Below are 24,894 nucleotides of genomic sequence, written 5' to 3' on the forward strand. Positions count from 1 at the left end.
AGTGATAATCAATGAAATGGACATATGGCTTTCTTTACTGATTTGTTGAGCTTAAATTCCTCCAATAATAGTTGGGGAAGCCACGTTATACTGGATGGCCTGGAGTCAATTATTTCTACTGAATTTTGTAAAATATGTGAAATATTTAGTAAGTTTTTATGAAATTTGATGTATGCGCGTCCATATATAAAAACCTTTGTGGGTTTAATTATGTGAGTTTTTTTCTCAAAACTCCCCATAATTTTAGAAACTCCCATGGACTCGTTTTACTCCATTTCTATTTAAAAATAGAGCAAAAAGTCAATTAAAAAGAAGTTTTTACTATATAGAAGAATCATCTGAATGATTGAAAAAGAAGGATATGAAACGATTTTTTACAACTAAAGCATGAAAGCTCATGCATTTGCAGATTTCATTTCGTTTTCTGAAAGTCAATATTAGCTTCAGTAATGTAATATTAAGAATGATAGTTAAAATTGTAAATTAAGGCCTCGTCTTTTCTTTAGCCAAACGTTCGCTCACCCTTTGATTGCAGCACCATTAAATAGAGAATGAAAATATAATAGTAAGCGATGAGAAATGGATTTCGGAAAATGCGACCCAATAAAAGAAATAATGGCTTGCACAATTGTAAAAATTAGTCATATATATGACTTTGACAAGTGAAGATTTGAAGCATTTTGGATCATACATTATTACAACAACCTGAAAAACTTACAATGCATAAATTATGCATATTAAGAAAAGCTCCTAAGCCCACAGCTTCAATATTTCTCTGACTTGACCTAACTCCTTAGTAAGCAAACAATTTTGATCATAACAAACACAACAATCTTGTCTTTCAAATTATCAAAGCTACGAAAGTAAGCTTGTCTCCATGATGTTTTGATAATCAGTGTACCACAAACTCCCCAAAATGCAACAATAAACCCAACTATCATGCTAATCCAGAACGAGAATGACTCAATTCCCCTTCCATTTTGGTTACCACCATTTGGTGTTACTTTAAGATTAGTTTCATCCTCGGAACACTTGGTTGAAAGAGGAGGTCCGCAGAGTAAAGAGTTACCTTCGTAAATAGAGGAGTCATTAAGTGTTTGAAGTTGATTCCCAGTTGGAATTTTTCCAGACAAGTTGTTGAATGACAGATTCAAGTGATTTAAGAATGTCAAAGAAGACAAGCTATCAGGGATAGGACCATAAAGCTCATTCATTGAGAGATCAAGTGACTCTAACATGTGTAAATTCTCAATTTTTTCTGGAATTCTTCCTGTCAAATGATTCATTGATAAATTCATGCTCACCAATTTTGAAATGCTTGTTATATTATCGGGTATTTCTCCTGATAGGTTGTTTCCCGAAAGGTCTATGGAATAGACAAGATGAATAGTTGATTCATCATATAGATTTTCTCTTCCTTTAGAAACTATTGGCATTTGCTCAGCATAGACCATAACCAGACCATCATCATAACTAAAGTTTCCTAAACATTGAGGGATTACTCCTGGAAAATTATTGTGTGCAAGGTCTATGATTTGAAGATTTGAAATAAGACATAATTGTTGAGGTATGTCCCCATGCAACAAGTTGGATCTCAAGCTTAACCTCAATAATTGTGGTAGACTTCCTCCAATCCATACTGGAAGTTTTCCAGAAAATTTGTTTCCTCCAAGATCAAGGCTTGTCAAGTTTCCATAGTTTCTAAAGAAAGAGAGCTCTCCTTCAAGATGATTTTGGCGCAAGGATAAGTGTGCTAGTGAACTCAGATGTCGCATTGAACTTGGAACATTTCCAAATATATTGTTTTCTGCTAGGTCCAACACCAATAACTGTTGCAAATCCTTCCAATGAGGGGGGAGTTTCCCAGACAGGGAATTGTTTCTCAAAATAAGAAAGCTCAATTCCTTTAACATTCCAATAGAATAAGGAATTCTGCCAGTAATTGAATTTGAAGAGAGGTCAATCGAAGACAACTTGGGCAATAACTCACCTATGTTTTCACTAATAGGTCCGGAAAACAAATTATTTTGGAGAAATATGGAGCTCAGATTACTATGAAAAAGTGGAAGTGGACCTTCTAACTTGTTGGAACTCAAATCAAAATAAGATGCCAAAGGGTGAAATTGAAAAGATGGTACCTGCCCCCGTAATTTGTTACCAGTTAGACTCCAAGAGACAACATTTGGGCAGGACTTCCAAAGGCCATCCGGAATGGTGTCGGAAATGCTAACATTGTCGAGCCCAAGAAAATTGAGGTCATTTTGTGTTTCTAGCCACGCTGGAAAGTTTGGGCCAATCTGCATGTTTGCTAATTTAATTTTGGTCAGCTTAAAAGGAGGAACCCAATCGTGTTTGACATCTAAAATCAATGTCCATTTCGTAGACAAGTAGAGAAATTTTAATCGGATGAGATTTTGAAAATGAGCTTCAGTTAGGACACCTTCCCAAGAATTTCCACCAAGGCTCAACAAAACAAGCATTGAGAGTTTCCCAATGCTTTTTGGAATTGTTCCGTTCATTTGATTGTATGAGAGGTGAAGTGTTTGCAATGATGACAAGTTTCCAATAGAATCTGGAATTGAACCCGTGATGGAGCATCGAAAGAGGTCAATAGTTTTCAAATTCTTGAGTCCTTCCAACGAATGGGGCAAGTTCCCCCCAAGCAGCATATTTTTACTCAAATTTAGATCTTCAAGGCTACTGCTAGAACATTGAGATAAGCCATCCAAGAAATCAGTTATCTCCCCACTTATGTTGGAAAATCGCAGATCTAATGTTTGCAAGTTGCAAAGGTTAGAAAATGAGTTTGGAATCTTCCCAACAAAATGGTTGTCACCTAAATTCAAGTTGCGCAAATTGTTTAGATGTCCCAAACCAACTGGAATATCACCTATAAGCCCACTAAACTCAAGTTTGATTGTTGAAAGCCCACTCATATTTGACAACCAGTCAGGTATGAAGGAGTTAAAAGAGTTGTAAGAGAGATCAATGACTGAAAGCTTTGTAAAGTTGATGGAAGAAATAGAATGAGGAAGACTGACAAGTCCACAGCCAGCTAGGTGTAACTCCCATAAGGGAGGAAGCATATTAACCGCATGAATCCAATTTGGAACTTTCTCAAGATTTACATTTCCCAAATTAAGGTACCTAAGAGAAGGAAAACCAACAAACCAATCTAGGCTTCTGACTTCCAATCCTGTAAAGGGATTGAACATGAGGAAGGTGGATGAAATTGAATTGAGATCTAGATACTGCAGCCTTGATAGATTCCCGAGATGGGGTGGAATAACTCCGGAAAAAAATGAGAAAGAGAGATTGAGATACCTTAAACTCTCCAGGGAACCAAAAAACTTTGGAATATTGATTCCATTAAAATTATTCAAGCTTAGGTCAAAGTAACTCAAATGCTTTAGATTGAGTAAAGAAGAACTTATCTTGCCTCCCAAACACGACTTGTTGTGAGCTTTTGCTATTTCATCAACATGACGGTCATATTCTGTTGCTACATGAAATTCATTGTCTTCATAATAAAGATCAAATTCAATCGTTGGAAATGAGTTTTTGAGGTCCAGCTTGACGACATGTCCTGTGGTGTTGTCACAGCCAACGCCTGTCCAATTGCAGCAATCCTCACCAACCCAAGATGATAGACGACCCGATGGATCAGTGAGATCTTCTTTGAAGCTAAGAAGTGCTTCCCTCTCCACCTTTGAGCATCTGAAAATATGGCTTTTGGTGCATGAAACAGGTTTAATAAGTTGCAGGTAGGATGCAGTTCCAAGCAAAGAGAAGAAAAAAATCAGGAGGAGATGAACAGTAGACATGAAGTTGTGGGTGATAACCATTCTGTGAATTCAAAATAGTTTAGACATCTAAAGTATTTATTGTTACAGATGAGAGAGGGCTAGCTTGTACTACTAGCTTCATCAACTTAGGTTCGAAGAAGGTGAGCAGTCAGACTTTGCGAGCTATAGCCAGCTGTAGTTAGACATCTAAAGTTTGAATGCAGGAGATCCAGTCAAACTTTGCGAGCTATAGCTAGCTGTCATATTTTGTGACACTAAATGCATTGAGATCCAGTAATAAAGGTGACTTTGGAAAGTTTGAAAATTTTTTTGGATTGAAGTGTTTAGCTCTCTAACGTTTCTCTTAGAATTATAACGCCATGTTTAAGGTAACACAATCTTCAAACTGAATGGCTAAAAGTGACTATGCACCGTAGAATTATCCATCCTTTTAGGCGCAAATGGGTCTATGAACTCCTATTCCAAAATAATTGTATAATAATAAAATGAAGTTATATCTATGTACGTAAAGCCAAATTAATCCCAAATTCCCTGCACTCATTTTTCTTTAAATGTACTTGTTACAAATAATATATACTATACCATAATGTAAGAGTAATGCTCTAGACTAGATATATGTACCTTCATTCTATTAGGTTGATATGATAGTATCATTAGTTATTGAATCAGTTCTCGTAAAAAAATAAAAAATTTAAGAATTGATAAACACTGCTCCATCAACCCACACTTAACTAAATATATATATGATGCTACATTGTTACCGATTAAATGGTTGAGTTTCAGCTTTCTGGAGAAAATTGAAAATTGTATATATTTTATATGAGGTCCGTGATAGTAAAAGCTGAAAATTCTAAAATGACTCCAAATAATAATCAACCAAATACAAATATGTTATGAAAAACAAGAACACAGATATTTGGTTACGAAGAGGAAACTATTTAGAGAACTCTCTAAAATGTAAAACCTCTCCGGGGCAGCCAAACCCAGGAAATCAATCAATTATAAAAGAATAAGGATTACAAGAAGTTCACACTTACAAAACCTTTGCAATTGACACTCCCTTGCATAAGACAAGGGACCCACTTAACTTCTACCGCAGTTGCCTTTTCCAGAACATCTGACACAACATTTAACTCTAAGAGAGACTAACCCTAACGCTCAATATCTTAAACGCTCTCTTAGCACATGAAATTCTTATGTGGAATACCTTACAATTTCGTGTATAACAGCTCTCTATATATAAACTACAAGAAAACCTAGTACTAGTTGAAATAGGATTTATCCAAATTTTCTTCTTTATCTTGCGAGACGATTTTGGCATAGCTAACTTTCGAATTTTGAAAATCTTATTTCACAAAGATTTGTAGAATTTTCTGTTAGCTTTCCAATGCCGCTGGTTTCACCTCAATCCAATTCTCGAGCCGAAAGTTATGGTCCGAATACTGATACATATGCAGGATACGAAATTTAATCAAATCCTATTTTAACTCTAATTAAAGAATTCCGATTTGATTAAATTTAACCATATCATATCAATCTTCTAGGTCTTCTCTTGACACAACACCTCGTGTATGCACTGCTGACGGGATTGTAGATGAATGTATTTTGTCACTAAATTTGGCAATTTAAAACCTAACAAAAGCAATGAGGACTTTTCATGCACATATGATACGACTGACCAAAACTAAATCCACGAGAAATAAAGGCGACTTGACCATGAGAAATAAAGGCCACGTAACTATGGGTTTCGCTTGTGTTGGCCATGGTGGGGGTTGAAAAATTAATTCTATTAATTGATAATTTACGTAGTCAAGAATTTCGGGTTTTTTGTTATCAATTTTTTATTTTTTATTTTATTTTTTTAAGTACACCAAAGTGGAAGGAAACGAAAGTTGATACACTAAAATAAGAGTTTTTGAACAATAGGAGAGTGTCTGCAAAAAGCGCGAAAGTATAAGGGAGTAAGTGAAGTTTTCCCTAAAAAGAAATAGGTTATTGGCAAGAAGTGGAGGTCACTAGCTCAATCAATTAGAGACTATGTTTCATAAAGTGTATGTCACTAGCTAATTCGAATCCCCCTCCCCCTTTTTCTCCCTTTGTTAAAAAAAAAAAATAAATAAATAAAAAAAAATTAATTAATTCAAGAGAAGCTCCCAACAACAAAACTCAAATATAAGAAACAATGCTGCTTTATTCTTTCCTTTATATATATATATATATATATATATATTGTACTGCTTTATAGTTTTAAACTTTAAAGGGTTTAACGCCTTCTCCAAAAGAAAATAAAAAATAAAAAAATAAATAAAGTACCCGCCAATTTTTTTTTTTTAATTTTTAAGTTTTCATTTTATTTTTTAATTTTCACCCTTTTCAACCAAAATTCTGGTTCTCTATTGTCTTGGACAAAATCCAAGAAAAAGGATGTATAAAGTGGTATAGCACCAAAACAAAGGGGCATGACCCTTGCAAAACCTTTCAACCTTATCCAAACCTCTAAAGAAAGGAACACATGCAGAGACATGATCTTTGAAAGACCCTTTAAATCCTATTCGTGGAAAGAAAAGAAGTTTAATAGGAAATATGAAGTTCAAATTCTAATTGTTTTTGATTTTGAACACTCGAAAATATATTACTTTGATGATAAGCTGCGTATTTGGGGTTAAAACTTGACTATTAACAAGTGATTAGACAACTAGATAGTTCTGAATCAAAAATGATAAACGCAAAGATAGCTAATTACATTGGTTATTTGAGCTTATATGATGTTACCTACTACTTAAACGGTCGATTCTAATTTTATATTTCATTTGAGGTTACGACAATGAAAGAAGGGAAGACTTTCTTGATTGACTAATTAAGAATAATTAAATCCAAGAAACGGTTTCCTGCAAACAACTCTCTCATTTTCCACCTCTATATATTACGTGCTTCTCTACTGCATTTAGTTTGGTGTTGTGGAGGGAGGTCAAATTGGGTGGCTCATGATTTCTAACCTTTGCGTGATTTGCGGGGAGAAAAAGAAAGGTTCGCAGTAGTACTACTGGCCGGGGAAGACTGAAGAAAAAAGCAATTGGCTTGCGTGGGAAAGAGAGAGATTCGCGCGGTGGAGGCTGAAGAGCACTCATAAATACTGGCTCCACAGGCTGTTTGCTGTCTTCTTAACGAGGAAGAATGAAAGATGACAAAACCAGTGACGACCTTCCGAGTACCTACTACTCCCTTGACTGACTAATTAACACGAAATCCAAAGAAATCACATGCATCTGCTACTTTAATATTGGTCCGTTCCAAGTTTTGTTAGAACGGAAGACAATGCAAGAGCTTCGCTTCGTCCTAATTAGTCCAATCTGTTTTTAATAAAATCGATTTAATTTTTATTATATTTGTTGTGTTTAACTTCGCGCATAAATATGTCTTCTATGGATTCCAAATTTCACTATATTTTGCTATTTAAATTATATACTCGTATTAACGCACGTAATTGACACTGAGGTCAGGTGCGTATATATGATTCAAAAAGATTATATTGGAGTAGGTCCCAATTAAGAAGTACTGTATGCTGCCATGTATAGTGTTACTCACTTGCCAACTCTTAGTTTTGGAGAGCCTGCGATTTAAGTCACTGCAAGAGAAAATCGTCAACCACGCCACATATGCAAGAGAAAATCATTAATATTAAAAAAAAAAAAAAAAAAAAAAAAAACACACACACACACACACAAAGGTATAATATATGACCCTCTATTTCATCATCAGACTAGCTAGATTAAGGATGAGGAGGACAATGACGATCTCTATATGCAGTATAATTTCTTTTTGTCTGGTCCCTTAATCCTTATGAAAGTTTTAAATTTCCTGCATATGTACTATTTTTGCTTTGAGATGGTGCGATTGTGATCTTACTTTTAAGGTCCTTGTTATGTTATGCCAGCACAAACAAACTTTTTTGGATTTCATGTTATTAGATTATTCAATTTACAAAAATTTAGACAGCTTAAGAGAATAGATTGCAGGGCTCACCTGCTTGAAACAACTTAGGATATAGAATTTATTCGCTCAAGTTCTATGTGGCCTAAGATTAGACAAAAAGTAAGTGAGCCATACGACCTCTTTTGGAACAGCTTAATAACAAACAAAGAAATAGTACATACTACACTAATTAAAGAAAGGGTGTCATGAATATAGGACGGTACCTAGTGAAGGGTCTATCAATTCAATTACAGGCCACAAAACCTGCATATATATATATATATATATATATATATAATGCTCCCCACTCTCAAATGTAGCAATCAATATCTTCAATGGGGTTTCGTTATTTGTTCAAGGCATGCTTGGTTTTCGTACTAGTTAGGATTTAATAACTCTGTTTAATTCTCCATTGCATTGGAAATTTGGAAGTGCACATCCATGGCTTGAATAGAACCATTCAGAATAAGGTCACATTTAGGAATTCATCAAGTCACAACATTTTAAATTTTAGGAGAACGGGAATAACAATATCACTGATCACTAATTTGTAGTTGTGAAGAATATTATGTTAGGGTTATTTATTTCTTTATATATTCTAAATTTACTAGGTTTACCTTTTCTTAGTCTATTAGGTTATTTGCTTATCACTCATAGCCTCTTTATAAATAGAGGTCTCTGTAGTCGATATTAATTAATATCAATACAATGTAGTCCATTATATGTTTCCGCTCTCCCTATTTTTCTTCTGTTCTTCTATATCTCTCTATTATTCTAACATGGTATCAGAGCTATTTTAACAATAGTAATAATAATCATAAGATTATTTGGGATTAAATTATTGCTTATCCAAAAATATGATACTAATGACATAACATTTAGTATTTAATTTTCAATTTGCATAAATATATAAATAGTAACTTATATATTGCTATCAATGTATTTTATTTAGCCCAACTCAAAGCCCACACAGGCAAATTAAAACTGGGGCCGAAACTGTTCTTCAACATTCATATTTTTAACGTTGTGGGCGAAGGATATGATATATACCCTCCATTTACGTGATTAACTGGACGAAGAATACCTTCCAGTTTTGCCTAAGTCTTCCTTCACAATTCATTTCTGTTTCTTTTATGCCCTGTTTGGTTCCTAAGAAATCGGTGAAATGAAAATGAAAACTAAAAAATATATAGCCGACTTTTATGTTCAGGTGAGTCTCTCTTTAGATTAAACATGTTTCATTCAAGTAGTTGGTTACTTCTTATTTGAAAGACTAAAAAAATAAATAAATAAATACAGGAAGTGAAACGAATTTTTACAGCTCAAGCGTGGTAAATTGGGAAATGGGATTAAATAAAAGATAAAATGTCTCTCACAATTGTAAAATCATTCATATAAAGTATGGTACAATCTTCAGATGTGAAAATCATATACATATATATATATATATATATGTATATATATATATATACAAATAAAAATATGAATGTTAATGATGCATATTAAGGAAAGCTCTGATACTCATAGCCCACCTTCTCTCTGACTTGACCTTCTTTAGCAAGCGACCAATTTCAACCAAAACGATCTGTCTTTCAAATTATCAAAGTTTGAAAAGTAAATCTAAATTAATCTTAAATTCCCCACTAAATGGCCGAGTCTCAGATTATAAGATAAAATTGTATCTTAACATGTTAATTAATTAAGTCAATAATTCAAAGAAATTGACTTAATTGCCAACTAATAATTAAGATAACTGGCCGAGTCTCTGCAAATTGCCTCTTAAACTCCACATGGGCTCCATGATGTCAATAGTTCCCAACTGATAATTATTCTAAGTTTAATTATCAGGTAGCTAAGTTTTTCTTGACGGACTAAGAATAAATCCAATAAATCCAAGTCCTCTTCATGCAAATTGCTTGTTAAATTCCACGTGCACCACTTGATGTCAATTTATTTTTTTGCAAGTTATAATTAATTTAATTTAATTTCATGTTGGGATGTGACGATACCAGTATGGAATTTCTGAATTAGGATCGTCTCCAGTTCAAATAAATTAGATAATATCAAGTTAATTAGTTATTATTATTATTATTATTATTATTATTATTTTGACATGTCCACATAAGAGAGGGAGGTGGATTCGAACTAGTGATTTCCACTTCAAGAGGTGTGGTCCCAAGCAGATTAAGCTACCTCTTGGGGAGATCCAGTTAGTTATATTGAAAATGTATTTTGACATGTCCACACAAGAGAGGGAGGTGGATTCGAACTAGTGATTTCCACTTCATGAGGTGTGGTCCCAAGCAGATTGAGCTACCTTTTGGAGAGATCCAGTTAGTTATATTGAAAATGTATTTTAATCCGCTCAAAAAGTAAAAAAACAAAAATACACACGAAATTTCTAGATATCCACTCTCTTGATTCATTTACATGCAATAAATCCAAACGAAAAATACACTCTGGAAAATAAAGAAGATGTTAATCTTAGAAGCACAAAGTTCTTGACTGCTTTCTTATTCCATGGCAATGCAATATTTAAAAAACGAATACGCAGAAAATATAGTCCCTCACTAACAAGAATTACAACTGACACACGACTCAACACAATACAACGAAATAACAACACCAAAGCGATGAGGATAACTTGCTGTCAATTACTCATAACTACTGCAGCCATCAGCCATGCACACGTAACAGCCCACACCTGCAATAACTCCAAAAAAAAAAAAAAAAAAGGTCTATTGATCACCATGTTTATTTCAATACATAGAAAGGCTCATAACATAAACGAATGAAGGGTTTGTCTTGTCTTTAGCCAACTGCTTGTTCATCATATTTTCTATATGATGACAAATGGTTATTGGAAAATGAGATGCAATAAAAGATAAAAATGTCTAACACAATTTAAAATCATTCATCACTACAAGAAATTTGCTCATTAGCGGCGACCCAAAGTCGCCGCTAATGAGAAAAATGTCGCCGCTATTGATCAATAGCGGCGACCCTTGGCCGCTATTCAGTTGCTGGTAGTAATCCGCCACTGATGATCAATAGCGGCAACATTTCGGGTCGCCGCTATTGATGGGTCAATAGCGGCGACTTTTAGTCGCCGCTAATGACTTTTTTTGTTGCCGCAAAAAAAGCTTGAAATGGGCCGAGTGTCGCCGCTGATGATGGTCAATAGCGGCGACAAAAATGTCGCCGCTATTGACAGTCAATAGCGGCGACCATCTGGGTGGCTGCTATTGACTATCAATAGCGGCCACCTTCTAGGTTGCTGCTATTGATAATCAATAGCGGCCACCTTCTAGGTCGCTGCTATTGATAATCAATAGCGGCAACCTAGATGTCGCCGCTACTTAGTATCAATAGCGGCAACCTGGTAGGTCGCCGCTATTGATAGTCAGTAGCGGCGACATCTAGGTCGCCGCTATTGATAATCGTAAAAAAATAAAAAAATCATTAGCGGCAACATTGAGGTCGCCGCTAATGATATTTAAAAAAAACAAAAAAAAAAAAAAAAAAAAAAAAAAAAAAAAAGGACCTGCTTATAATAGATGTTATTATATAACAATTATGAGAATTACATCAAGCCTATTTATAGTCAAATCGCTCGAGATAATTAAAGTTAATTGGTGCAAGCATTGCATATATATGAAAGGACAAGTGGATTCAAGGATTCACTTCTTATCATGAAACAAAAAGTGAAAAGAGGGAAACAACAACACAAAATAATGACATGTTGGGGACGTCCGGACAATAAGGTTATAATCAAAAGTAAACTCATGCCAAGTCAATCAAACTAAACCACCCAATCCAAGGCTTGCCTTTGAATTGTGGACCCTAAGAGCAACAAACCTTACATATATTGAAGGGTTTGACTCCTCACCTATGAGCACAAACTATGTCCAAAAAATAATAAAGGACTTCATCTCATCAAGCAAAGGAATAATAGGTAAACCATTAAAACAAGTTGGTGCAAGCATTGCATATGGAAGGACAAGTGGATTCAAGGATTCACTTCTTATCATGAAACAAAAAGTGAAAGAGGGAAACAACAACACAAAATAATGACATGTTGGGGACGTCCGGACAATAAGGTTATAATCAAAAGTAAACCCATGCCAAGTCAATCAAACTAAACCACCCAATCCAAGGCTTGCCTTTGAATTGTGGACCCTAAGAGCAACAAACCTTACATATATTGAAGGGTTTGAGTCTTCACCTATGAGCACAAACTATGTCCAAAAAATAATAAAGGACTTCATCTCATCAAGCAAAGGAATAATAGGTAAACCATTAAAACAAGTTGGTGCAAGCATTGCATATGGAAGGACAAGTGGATTCAAGGATTCACTTCTTATCATGAAACAAAAAATGAAAAGAGGGAAACAACAACACAAAATAATGACATGTTGGGGACGTCCGGACAATAAGGTTATAATCAAAAGTAAACTTATGCCAAGTCAATCAAACTAAACCACCCAATCCAAGGCTTGCCTTTGAATTGTGGACCCTAAGAGCAACAAACCTTACATATATTGAAGGGTTTGAGTCTTCACCTATGAGCACAAACTATGTCCAAAAAATAATAAAGGACTTCATCTCATCAAGCAAAGGAATAATAGGTAAACCATTAAAACAAGTTGGTGCAAGCATTGCATATGGAAGGACAAGTGGATTCAAGGATTCACTTCTTATCATGAAACAAAAAATGAAAAGAGGGAAACAACAACACAAAATAATGACATGTTGGGGACGTCCGGACAATAAGGTTATAATCAAAAGTAAACTTATGCCAAGTCAATCAAACTAAACCACCCAATCCAAGGCTTGCCTTTGAATTGTGGACCCTAAGAGCAACAAACCTTACATATATTGAAGGGTTTGAGTCTTCACCTATGAGCACAAACTATGTCCAAAAAATAATAAAGGCCGAATGTATATGTTAACCTATAAAGGCCGAATATCTTGTCATAAACCATAAAACCACACATGTAACAGGTTTGGTGACTATATTCCTCATCACGCCATTAGTCCATACTAGAGTACATCTCGGACATGTAACTAGTTTAGTGATTATATGTCCCCACCAAGGCAAAAAGTAGTCAATAACAAAATCTGTCTTGTATAATGTTGTCGATATAGTAAACTACTTCATCTTCAAAAGAACCTCCATATAACAGCATCTGTCTCATTTGTAAATATTTACTTCCAGTCATAATTACTAAAATCTGAATTCATATTTAGGTTCATTTCTCTGCAGTTGGGTTTTTGTCTAGCTGAAACTTTACATGGCAAATCCACTAGAGCTACAGGTTTAGATTATAAAGTTTACAGTAGTGCAAAGAGTGGTATGCAAGTATGCATGCATTGAGTATCTAAATAGCTGCCTTTTCTGTCACAATTCTCAAGTTTTTTTTTTCACTTTTACAAGCTCACTCCTAAGAGCTTGGGTACAAGATTGAAGCTAAGGATGCATAGTTACATGTGCAAGCTAATAATTTTTCCCTAGACCACATGATCACACGGAAGACAACCAATATTTTGCTAAGAAAAGTTTAATATTCCCAGATCGAAAAGAAAATACTCCATTCCCTTCAAATAAAACTTCAGTCAATTTAAATGAACTCAACAAAGACAATAAGATATAAGAACCATAAAGTTTAATCTGACCGCTAATCCATTGAAAATGGGGTATGCATTCCCTTTAGAATCCCTTCTGGTGTTATGCCCAAGAACGAAGAAAGTCCGGATGTGAAACTTCTCCTGTCTAATGCACATACTTTCAACAATTTTGGCACACAAAGGATAGGAATAACCCTCCAACTTCGCACCACTTTTTGATCTAGTCCTAGAATTAGCATACTGCATAGAAAATTCAACAGAGTCAACTTCAGTTATTCTGACTCTGAGTGCATAACTACATCTCTGGAAAATCAATAACAAAGTAGAGGATCCCAGTCAGACATTAGGAGAAACATCTTCAAAACCACCGACTAGATGCACCTGCATGAGGTATTATGCAAGAATTTCAATCCATGAAGAAGTGATCAAGGTGAATAGAAGAAATCATCATTGAGAAACAAAACTTTGGGGAAATAAGGAAGAATACCTCCAAGTAGGCATCCAAGTTCTGACCAACAACAAGTGATAACATCTGAGAGAGGCCCATATCTACAATATTTGGAGAATCCATATGAGCAACCGAGGTCCTGCATGCAAAAAAAAAAGGAATCAGAAAAACAACACGAAGCACAATAAAATTTGATCGTAGTTCATAAAATCTCCTACAAATTCTCTATCCCTGATATGATCAATTCTTACATTCCATTTTGCTTGTTGCGTATAACAAGGCCCACACAGGTTGTTGCTTCATCAGTGCCAACAAACTTTTCATGTGAATAGGGAAAAAAACATTAATGTTAACTGAAAGGAATTAGGAAAGAACAGCTAGAGATGTGGAGATGAGAATGAGAATGCTAACTGGCACTGCAGTGCTCTGTCTAGTATCTATTAAATTAAAATGTTATCATCATATGACAACATTTAAGGTTATTAAATAAAAATTCTATTCATAAAACCTCCAATTGAGTATCTAAAACTTAAAACTGGAGCCTTGTAAAAATTTAGTCAAAGGAAAGTTTCTATTGGCAACAACCTGGAGATTTAGTCAGAGGAAAACTGGAGCCTTGTATATATTAAGTTAAAATGTTATCATCATATGACAACATTTAAGGTTATTAAATAAAAATTCTATTTCATAAAACCTCCAATTGAGTATCTAAAACTTAAAATTGGAGCCTTGTAAAAATTTAGCCAAAGGAAAGTTTCTATTGGCTTTAAGAAGATTAAATCTATATATATCTTTCAGGTGGTTCACACAAAGAAGGTGGGTTTTGAGAGAAAGAAAAAGAAAAATTAAAATAAGGTTTATTGCAACATTACCGAATGTACAATAAACATCTGAAAAATTTGTTACTTGCACTTCCAAAATAGGATCATTTGCCTCGTGTGCAGAAGATTATCAGAGGACTAGGAATAACTACAGAACATTCAAATGAAAAAAGTAAAAAACAGCCATTAATTCTTCAAATCTTGAACGTGCATGAATGTGGTCGCCTGTCCACAAAACTTGGATAGGTACAAGAGTAGCCAGAGACTACATAAAGCATTAAGATAGTCTTGCTTACTTAAGTACACGGCATACAACAATAAGCTTTCACCGAAAAGATACCCAGATTAAATGGCTGAAATGAACAGATGGTTCAGATTCAGTATTAAGGTCTATGATCCCCAAAATTGAGGTAACTCCTTGTGCATGCTAATACAAGTTTTTTTTCTTTCATGCATATGGATGACCAAGATATTATACACAACCAATTCTCTTAAGCAGGGTCAAGAAATTCATGTTGCTAAAGGAATATCTTGATCCAAATTTGGGAGAGGAGAGAAAGACTTCACAATTTGAATGACTCCATAGAATAATTAGGCAGAGAAGCATGTAAAGGCTTACAATGCACTGTCATTCATGTCAGAAAATCACAAGTAATTTCCCAAGGAAATTAAGAAACAAACATACATCGACTAGTGCAGGATCTACAGTTGCATATTCTCTTTGGAACACATAAACCCATTTACTCTTTTTTGATCTCTCCTGGCTAGACTCTTCATTGACTGAGAATTTCCTCTCAGGGATGGCCTTGAGAGCATTTGAGACAGATACCAGAGTGGAGTGTTCCATCAAAGCAACCAGGGCATTACTTCCCTGTTCATAAGCACAAGAATTTTTGTCCATTACCTATTCACAAAATATAACAAAGAAATTCTGCAAGCATGTCAAATAATACGCAGGATGCAGAGTCCTTCAGGAAATATTTCTCTATGAGAAAAAGTGATTATTTAGAATTTCATAGTTGCTCATTACACATCCAAAATGATGAAACACACATCTATTACCAATCTCCTCTAGTACAAGAAAGTTAGGCCACAATCTCAAGAGATGTTCAATTTTACACAAATATGCGTGCTTGAAGGCATGCACGGGTCAAGTACACTCAGCTTGCCACTATTCAAGTTTCTAAACTTGATAAAAAATGGGAACCACGAGAAAGGAGATATGCTATATGAGGCTCCAAACTTAACATCAAGCATCTAGGCAATTTTCGACATAGAAGTTGACATTGAGTATGTATCATTACTGGAGACTGAGCTCAAAAGCAATGACATTGAGTAATAATTTTTAAATACAAGAGTATAAAAGGATATTTCACCTATACTTCGTCTTATTTAACCTCAAATCATAACAATAAGGTGACATCGAGTTTTGATACACTAAAAGAGTTTTTAGAAGTTTAGAAAATGATTGCGTAAGTTCTGTTCAAGAGGTTAAAGTGAAGTTTTTTACTACCACTACGGTTCCAACTCATACAATAAGCTAGCAACTCTATAAACGCATAATGTAGCCAAGCATTTAAGTTGACATTTAGATGTCATGCTTGTCATATAAAACGGATATTTGTAATTTTATAATTACAAATGGTTTCATTCTATAAATTTTACCTCTGTCTTCATTGAGGCTTAAAAAAGATGTTAGTTTCTGCAAAGTGAAGTTATCCATTTTCAGACAAAGTGAAGTTATAAATCTTATAAATCTGCCTCAGGTGAAAAAATCATTATAAATCTTTCAATGCAAAAATAAACAATGAAAATGAAGTTCTCTCCCCATTTTGCAATCTAAACCGTTTATTTTCAGTTTCGCTGCAAGCAAGCCAAACTGAAAATACGGTAAATACCTATAAGCTAAAGGAGCTAATTAATCACTCATAAAGAGGACTTATTTAGTGCCTAGTGGAGTAGCTTAACCTAATTAAGGTGAATTGCTGTTACAAGTTGTAAATTCAACTTGTATTAGATTATCCAAAAGCTATTACTTAAAATTACATTATTCAATTGACTGGCAAATTTAATATAATTTGGTCACATTCTAGGTTTGTTGGGTTTAATGTCAGAACCTAATTGCGTAGGTGAATAAAACAATAACACAACGGACAAGTATTCCCAACTAAACATTGTTGAAATTCTCAATCATGATAAAATGGTGACGAAATAGTTTTATTTTAATATATGTATATATATATTTTTATGAGCTACCGCCCGTTGAATTTGGGCCATAGCTTTTGCTGATATGGCTGTATATATCACCATCCCTAAACAAGTTGCCTGACAACAGCACCACCACCACCCCCCCCCCCCCCCCCCCCCCTAAAAAAAAGAGAAAAAAAACAGTGTTATTTGATGGCTGTATTTGGGCATTCTTATGTTTGCTTTAATTTGTTCATATATTAATCATCTTCATGACAGAGATAGCAAGACAAAACTGGCTACCCTATGAGTGCACCTAATATATCCTATGCCATACGTACAGCCATAGGTAGTTTTTAGTGCTAATTTTGGATGGATTACCAAGCTTTTTTTTTTGAATTATGTTAAAGAAAATTCTTTAAATTTTATTTATTAAATTAATATTTATCCTTAGCAAATATGATTAATCTCCCATGCATGATGTCAGTTTAATAGGAAATTTCTAAGATGGAATGGTAAGGCTGAATTAAATGGCATCAAGATAGATGTGACTGTGCATGCACATCACTATCCCTTACAAAGATGGCTGACAAGCATTAAAAATAAATAAAAAAATAAAGAGAGAAAAGCGTATAACTGTTATTTGATGGCAACAATTCATTGCAGTTTGGCATTTTTATGTTTGCATCCCAAGGAAAATGGATAACTTCACTTTGTCTGTAAATTAATAAATTTTAAGCAAAATGGATAACTTCATTCTATAAATTTTTATGTTTTTTAGCATAGCAGTTTTTATAAAGGAATTCACTACATACAATCCAAAAGCTCAACAACATCACCCCATATTCCATAATTTTACCACTAAAAACAAAATAAATTACCCAGAAATAAAACAAAAGCAACAAACTAATTTTATATCACTTTCAGCTATTTTCAATCATGATAATCCAGATGAGCACGAAAAGAAGAACTACAAAGCTGTTTCAGAAAAAGCCAAAAAAAAAAAAAAACAGAACCACGCCAAAACTACTACAAAGGGGATAACACCATACAAAATATCCGGGAGTAAATATCCAATTAACCAAAGAAAATATGATCAAGATATAGAAGCCCTTTTCATATGCATGTACAAAGCTGAAAATCGAAGCTTCAGAACTTACGTGTTGTGAGAGATGGTGAAAACCCAGAAGCCAAAAGCCTGAGAAGTCGAAGACTTCGTACAAAACCCAATTCATCAGCTTTTAAAGGACCAAAAGAAAGATAGGAGAAATAAATATAAATAGATAGAAATTGTCACAGCCCCAAAAGAAATCCCCCTACCAGACACCTAAATTAGGTCAACCCCTCTAATCTTCTGCCCCCAAAAACCACCCAGCTGTTCACAGACAAACCCAAAAAAGTTGCTAAAATTTTTCCACCCTTAAACCCACCAAGAAGATTCCCAAATTCAAACCCTCAAGAAACACAAGGCATCAAGATTCAAAGCCACTCATTACCATTAAAGAAAAAGGATTCAGATGACTATACCGGAGAGAGGTACGCCGGAGAGAGATCGAGCTACCGGAGAGAATTGAGTGCGCCGGAGAGAGAGCTGCCGGAGAGAGTTGAGTGCGCCGGAAAGAGAGCTGCCGGAGAGAGAGAAACGTTCGCCGGAGAGAGAGAAACGTTCGCCGGAGAGAGAGAGAGAGAGAGTGAGAGTGAGAGTGAGAGAGTACTGATGGGAGGTCTGAAAAAATGAAAAATAAATGCTGAAAATAAAACAGAGCTTTCTAAAACAGAGCTTTCGATGAGGGATTTTGATCCAAAAAAAAAAAAAAGAAAAAAAAAATAAAACATGTCTGAAAATTTAAGAAATCGCGCCAATATAAATAGCTGGCGCCAATTTTTTATGCGCACTCATTAGCGGCGACCTTAGTCGCCGCTAATGAGCTCAATTATTTTTTTTTTTTTTTTTTTTTTTTTTTTTTAAATTATACTTACAATTTTGGGTAAAGTCCATGTACCCCCCTCAAACTACCACCCAATTGACAATGTCCCTCCCCAAACTTTTAATTGTAACAATGTCCCTTCCAAACTACCAAAACATTGACAATGTCCCCCCCAAAGCTAGCAATAAGACAAAAATGCCCCTATAGATTTCTCAATAAGACAAAAATATCTCTATAAATTTTTTAAAAAAAATTGATTTTTTTTAAAAACGAAAATTTTAATTTAAAAATAATATTTAACTATTTTTTAATTTAGTTTTAAAAAACAAAAAATTTCATTTTATTAAGCGAAAATTTTATTTTTTTAAACATAAATTTTTATTTAAATAAAATTATAGAACAAGAATAAAATAAAATAAAAAAACGAAAATTTTCAATATTTATAAAAATAAAAAAATCAAAATCAAAATTTTTAAAATTTTTTTCTTATAAAATTGATTTTAAAAAAAAAAAAATTGGCCAAGTTTGGATTTTTTTTTGTTAGTTTTAGATTTTTTCTAAAAGTTTTAGTATTTTTGTTTATATTTTACTATAGGTAATTTCGTCATTGGGGGGAACATTGACAATTTTTTGTAGTTTGGGGGGGACATTGTCACAATTGAAAGTTTAGGGGGGACATTGTCAATTGAGTGGTAGTTTAAGGGGGTTATGTGGACTTTCTCCTACAATTTTTTAATTTTTATTTATTTATTTATTTAGAGTTTTTTTTAAAAAAATTTATCTTGTAATATGTTTTTATTATTATAATATTAACTAAAAATTTCCGTTTAATAAATTTTTATGATAAAGATCATTAAGTTGATATTTATCTTATAATTAATTATAAAATAATACAAAATTCAAAAAGAATATAAAATCAATATAACTAAGGCACTAAGATAATGTAAAAAGCTTACAGTTCAATTGAGTATTCGATTGAACCTTTAATTGTATCCAGTTTGATCTATCAATTGATTATATCACAATCAATCAAACTAATTCATTAAGATCGATCGGATGTTTGATCGAATATTTAATCATATCACGATCAATCGAACTAATTCATTAAGAGTGATCGGATGCTTAATCGATCATTTGATCATATTACGATCAATATAATTAATTTAGTAGGATCGATCGGATGTTTAATCGATAATTTGATCCTATCATGATCAATTGAATTAATTCAGTAGGATCGATCGGACATTTGATTCTATCTCGATCAATCGAACTAATTCATTATGATCAATCAGATGTTTGACCGAACATTTGATCCTATCACGATCAATCGAACTAATTCATTATGATCGATCGTTTGATCCTATCACGATCAATTGAACTAATTCATTATGATCGATCGGAGGATTCGATCAAATGTTTGATCCTATCACGATCAATCGAACTAATTCATTAGGATCAATCGGATGTTCGATCAATCATTTGTTCTTATCACGATCAATCGAACTAATTCACTAGGATCGATTGGATGCTTGATCAAACATTTGATCCCATCACGATCAATCGAACTAATTCATAGGATCGATGTTTGATTGATCATTTGATCATATCACGATCAATTGAACTAATTCACCTGGATCGATCGGATGTTTGATCAATCATTTGATCCTATCACAATCAATTGAATTAATTCACCAAGATCGGTCAATTGTTCGATCAAACGTTTAAATAAGAATAAGAAATAGAAAACTTCAATAATAATTAATAGGAGAATTTGTTTTCTTTAAAAGAAAAAAATAAATATTGATTTTTTATATAAAATAAGAATAGAAAATAGAAAAATAGAAAAAATTCACCAATAATTAATATAAAAGAAATAATGACATATTATCGGAGGATTCGAGGTGAATTTTTGGTAAATAATTTTTTCTATTATATATGTAGGATCAATAGCATCGCCCCAATATTTATAATTTTTTTTTTTTTTTTTTTTTGTGGTGTCAATAGCGGCCATCCCTATAGTCGCCGCTATTGAGAAATCATTAGCGGCCACTAAAAATGTCGCCGCTAATGACCCCTTAATAGCGGCAACTTTTGGGTCGCCGCTAATTAATTCAAATTACTTTTTCCCGTGTCAATAGCGGCCACCAAATAGTCGCCGCTATTGAGGGGTCATTAGCGGCCACTTTTTTAGTCGCCGCTATTGACCCATTAATAGCGGCAACTTTTGGGTCGCCGCTAATTAATTGAAATTACTTTTTCCCGTGTCAATAGCGGCCACCCAATAGTCGCCGCTATTGAGGGGTCATTAGCGGCCACTTTTTATAGTTGCCGCTACTGACCCATTAATAGCGGCAACTTTTGAGTCGCCGCTAATTAATTGAAATTACTTTTTTCCCATGTCAATAGCGGCCACCCAATAGTCGCCGCTATTGAGGGGTCATTAGCGGCCACTTTTTAAGTCGCCGCTACTGACCCATTAATAGCGGCAACTTTTGGGTCGCCGCTAATTAATTGAAATTATTTTTTCCCGTGTCAATAGCGGCCACCCAATAGTCGCCGCTATTGAGGCGTTATTAGCGGCCACTTGTAATAGTCGCCGCTACTGACCCATTAATAGCGGCTACTTTTGGGTCGCCGCTAATTAATTTTAATTACTTTTTTCCTCTGTCAATAGCGGCAACTGTAGAGTCGCCGCTAATGACCACTTATTAGCGGCGACTACTCAGGGTCGCCGCTGTTGACTCTCATTAGCGGCGATCCTAACGTCGCCGCTGTTTGGTGTATTATTAGCGGCGATAAGGGTGGCCGCTATTGTTGTTTAATAGCGGCGACCCCGCAGAGTCGCCGCTAATGATGCTTAATAGCGGCGACTTATAGTCGCCGCTATTGTTGTTGCTGCTAAAGAAATTTTTTTTTGGTTTTTAGTGTCGACTATTAGCGGCGACCCAGATGTCGCCGCTATAAATGGATCATTAGCGGCAACTAAAAAAAGTCGCCGGTAATGACCCATCAATAGCGGCGACTTTTGGGTCGCCGCTATTTGTTTGGTCGCTAAAGACCATATTGCTTGTAGTGCATATAGATATATATAAAGATTATATTGGAGCATATATTATTACAGTAACATGAAAAACTTACAATATATAAATGATGCATATTGAGGAAAGCTCCAATGGTGCCCATAGCCTCCTCAACTTTTCTCCAACTTGACTTTTCTTAGCAAGCGAACAATTTTGACCATAACGAGCAAAACAATCTTGTCTTTCAAATTATCAAAGCTTCGAAAGTAAGCTTGTCTCCATGACATTTTAATAATCAGTGTGCCACAAACTCCCCAAAATCCAACAATAAATCCAGCTGCCATGCTAATGTAGAACGAGAATGACCCAATGTCCCTTCCATTTTCGTTGGCTACTCTGTTACCACCATTTGGTGTTATTCTAGGTTTTGTTTCATCCTCTGAACATTTGGTCGAAAGAGGAGGCCCACAGAGTAAAGAGTTACCTTTGTAGATAGAAGGGTCATTAAGTGTTTGAAGTTGATTCCCGCTTGGAATTTTTCCAAACAAGTTATTGAATGACAAATTCAAGTGACTTAAGAAATTCAACGAAGAAAAGCTTTGAGGGATAGGACCATAAAGCTCATTCATTGAGAGATCGAGTAATTCTAGCAGCTGTAAATTTCCAATTTTTTCAGGAATTCTTCCAGTGAGATGATTCATTGATAAATTCATGAAGGACAACTCTGAGAAGTTTGTAATATTTTCAGGTATTTCTCCGGATAAATTGTTACTCGAAAGGTCTACAGAGTAGACAAGATTAAAAAAAGACTGACCATATAGATATTCTACTCCTTTAGAAACCAACACCATCTGGTAATCATATCTTGGAAAAACAGCTTCATCACCTTGCTTATTTCTCAAGCTTCCTAAACATTGAGGGATTGCACCCGAAAAATCATTGTGTGCAAGGTCTAGGATCTGAAGATATTGAAGAAGACAAAATTTTTTAGGTATGTCCCCATGAAAGAAGTTGGACCTTAGACTTAACCTCAGTAAATATGGTGAACTTTCACCCATCCATGCAGGAAGTTTTCCAGAGAATTTGTTTCCTCCAAGATCAAGGCTTTTCAAGTTTCTGTAATTTCTGAAGAAAGAGGGAAGCTCGCCCTCGAGATAATTTTGGGGCAATGACAATACATTTAGTGGACTCAGATGTCGCATTGAGTGGGGGAGTTTCCCAGATAGGGAATTGTTTCCCAAAATAAGGCCATTCAATTCCTTTAGCATTCCTATAGCATAGGGAATTCTACCAGTAATTGAATTTGATGAGAGGTCCAACCAAGACAACTTGGGCAATAACTCACTTATGTTTTTTGGAATAGGTCCAGAAAACATATTATTCCCGAGATTTATGACTCTTAGATTACTATGAAAAAGTGGAACTGGACCCTCTAAGTTGTTGTAACACAAATCAAAATAAGATGCTAAAGGGTGAAATTGAAAGTATGGTACCTGCCCGCGTAGTTTGTTATTAGATAGACTCCAATAGGTGACATTTGGGCAAGACTTCCAAAGGCCATGCGGAATGGTGTCAGAAATGCCAGCATTGTCGAGCACAAGAAAATTGAGTTTATTTTGTATTTTTAGCCAAGCTGGAAAATTTGGGCCGATCTGAACCTTTGATAAAAAAATAGATTCCAGCTGAAAGGGAGGAACCCATTCGTGTGTGACATCTAAAACCAAGGTCCCTTTTGCATTAAGGTTCGTAGACAACCTAAGAGATTTTAATCGGGTGAGATTTTGAAAATGAGCTTTAGTTAGGACACCTTCCCATGAATTCTCTGTTAGGTCCAATGAAACAAGCATTGACAATTTCCCGATGCTTTTTGGAATTGTTCCGTTCAATTGATTATATGAGAGGGCAAGTGCTTGCAGTGATGACAAGTTCCCATCTTCAGAGCTGCTGTTAGAACATTGAGATAAGCCATTCACAAACTCAGTTATCTCCCCATTTATATTGTTGGAATACATATATAATGCTTGCAAGTTGCAAAGGTTGGCAAATGAGTTTGGAATCCTTCCAATTAAATTGTTTCCAGCTAAATTCAAGACACGCAAGTTGGTTAGATGTCCCAGACCAACTGGAAGAGTACCTCTAAGCAAAGTGGACTTAAGTTTGATTGTTGAAAGCCCACTCACATTTGACAACCAGTGAGGTATGAAGGAGTTAAAATGGTTGTAAGAGAGATCAAGGACTGAAAGTAGTGTAAAATTGATGGAGGAAACAGAGTGAGGAAGACTAACAAGTCCACAACCAACTAGGTGTAACTCCTGTAAGGAAGGAAGCATATTAACCGCATGAAACCAATTTGGTACTTTCTCAAGATTTACAAAATTCATTCCGAGGTACTTAAGAGAAGGAAAAGCATTAACCCATTCCAGACTTTCGACCTCTAATCTTTGAGATGAAAAGTTATAGAAGTTGATGGAAAATGAAAATGAATGGAGGTCTAGATATTGGAGCCTTGAAAGATTCCAAAGATGGGGAGGAATAACTCCGGCAAACAATGAGAAAGAGAGATTGAGATACGTCAAACTTTCAAGGGAACCCAAAAACTTTGGAATATTGATTCCATCAAAATTATTCAAGCTTAGGTCAAGGTAACTCAAATACTTTAGATCAAGTAAAGAGGAACTTATCTTGCCCCCAAGGCACGACTTGTTGTAAGCTTCCATCTCTTCATGCGAAAGAGATATATTTGGATCAACATGATAATAATTAAACGCAGGAAATGGGTTTTTGAGGTCAAGCTTGACAACATTTCCTGTGTTGTTGTCACAGCCAACACCTATCCAGTTGCAGCAATTATCACCAACCCAAGAAGAGAAACGACCCGATGGATCTGTAAGATTGTCTTTAAAGTTAAGAAGTGCTTTCCTCTCCAGCTCTAAGCATCTCAAATTTGGGCTCTTAGTACATGAAATGGGTTTAATAAGTTGAAGGTAGGATGCAGTTCCAAGCAGAGAGAAGAAAAAAATGGGAATGAGTTGAAGAGTAGACATAAAGCCAATCATTCTGCCACTGAAATGCTTGTGAGGCCTA

The 24,894-nt window shown here is 34.9% G+C and overlaps 3 protein-coding genes across 3 annotated transcripts; all 3 read right to left on the reverse strand.

Moving 5' to 3' along the window:
- Positions 1-635: 635 nt before the first annotated feature.
- Positions 636-3,940, reverse strand: LOC148587981 (receptor-like protein EIX2). Its single transcript, XM_088516530.1, has one exon. The coding sequence runs from the start codon at positions 3,843-3,845 to the stop codon at positions 786-788; it is 3,060 nt and encodes a 1,019-aa protein (XP_088372656.1). The 5' UTR covers positions 3,846-3,940; the 3' UTR covers positions 636-785.
- A 6,489-nt stretch (positions 3,941-10,429) lies between these two features.
- On the reverse strand, positions 10,430-24,866 carry LOC148587982 (receptor-like protein EIX2). Its single transcript, XM_088513625.1, has 2 exons — positions 21,929-24,866; positions 10,430-10,482 (listed from the first exon to the last, which is right to left on the reverse strand). The coding sequence occupies exon 1, from the start codon at positions 24,864-24,866 to the stop codon at positions 21,981-21,983; it is 2,886 nt and encodes a 961-aa protein (XP_088369751.1). The 3' UTR covers positions 10,430-10,482; positions 21,929-21,980.
- On the reverse strand, positions 13,356-18,678 carry LOC148587983 (protein N-terminal asparagine amidohydrolase-like). The gene is made up of 7 exons (XM_088516533.1): positions 18,390-18,678; positions 18,023-18,100; positions 15,361-15,546; positions 14,106-14,170; positions 13,894-13,993; positions 13,749-13,787; positions 13,356-13,646 (listed from the first exon to the last, which is right to left on the reverse strand). The coding sequence occupies exons 2-7, from the start codon at positions 18,095-18,097 to the stop codon at positions 13,410-13,412; spliced, it is 702 nt and encodes a 233-aa protein (XP_088372659.1). The 5' UTR covers positions 18,098-18,100; positions 18,390-18,678; the 3' UTR covers positions 13,356-13,409.
- Positions 24,867-24,894: the final 28 nt, after the last annotated feature.

This window comes from Corylus avellana, chromosome 1 (assembly GCF_965113065.1).
Source record: "Corylus avellana chromosome 1, dhCorAvel1.hap1.2, whole genome shotgun sequence".
NCBI lineage: Eukaryota > Viridiplantae > Streptophyta > Magnoliopsida > Fagales > Betulaceae > Corylus > Corylus avellana.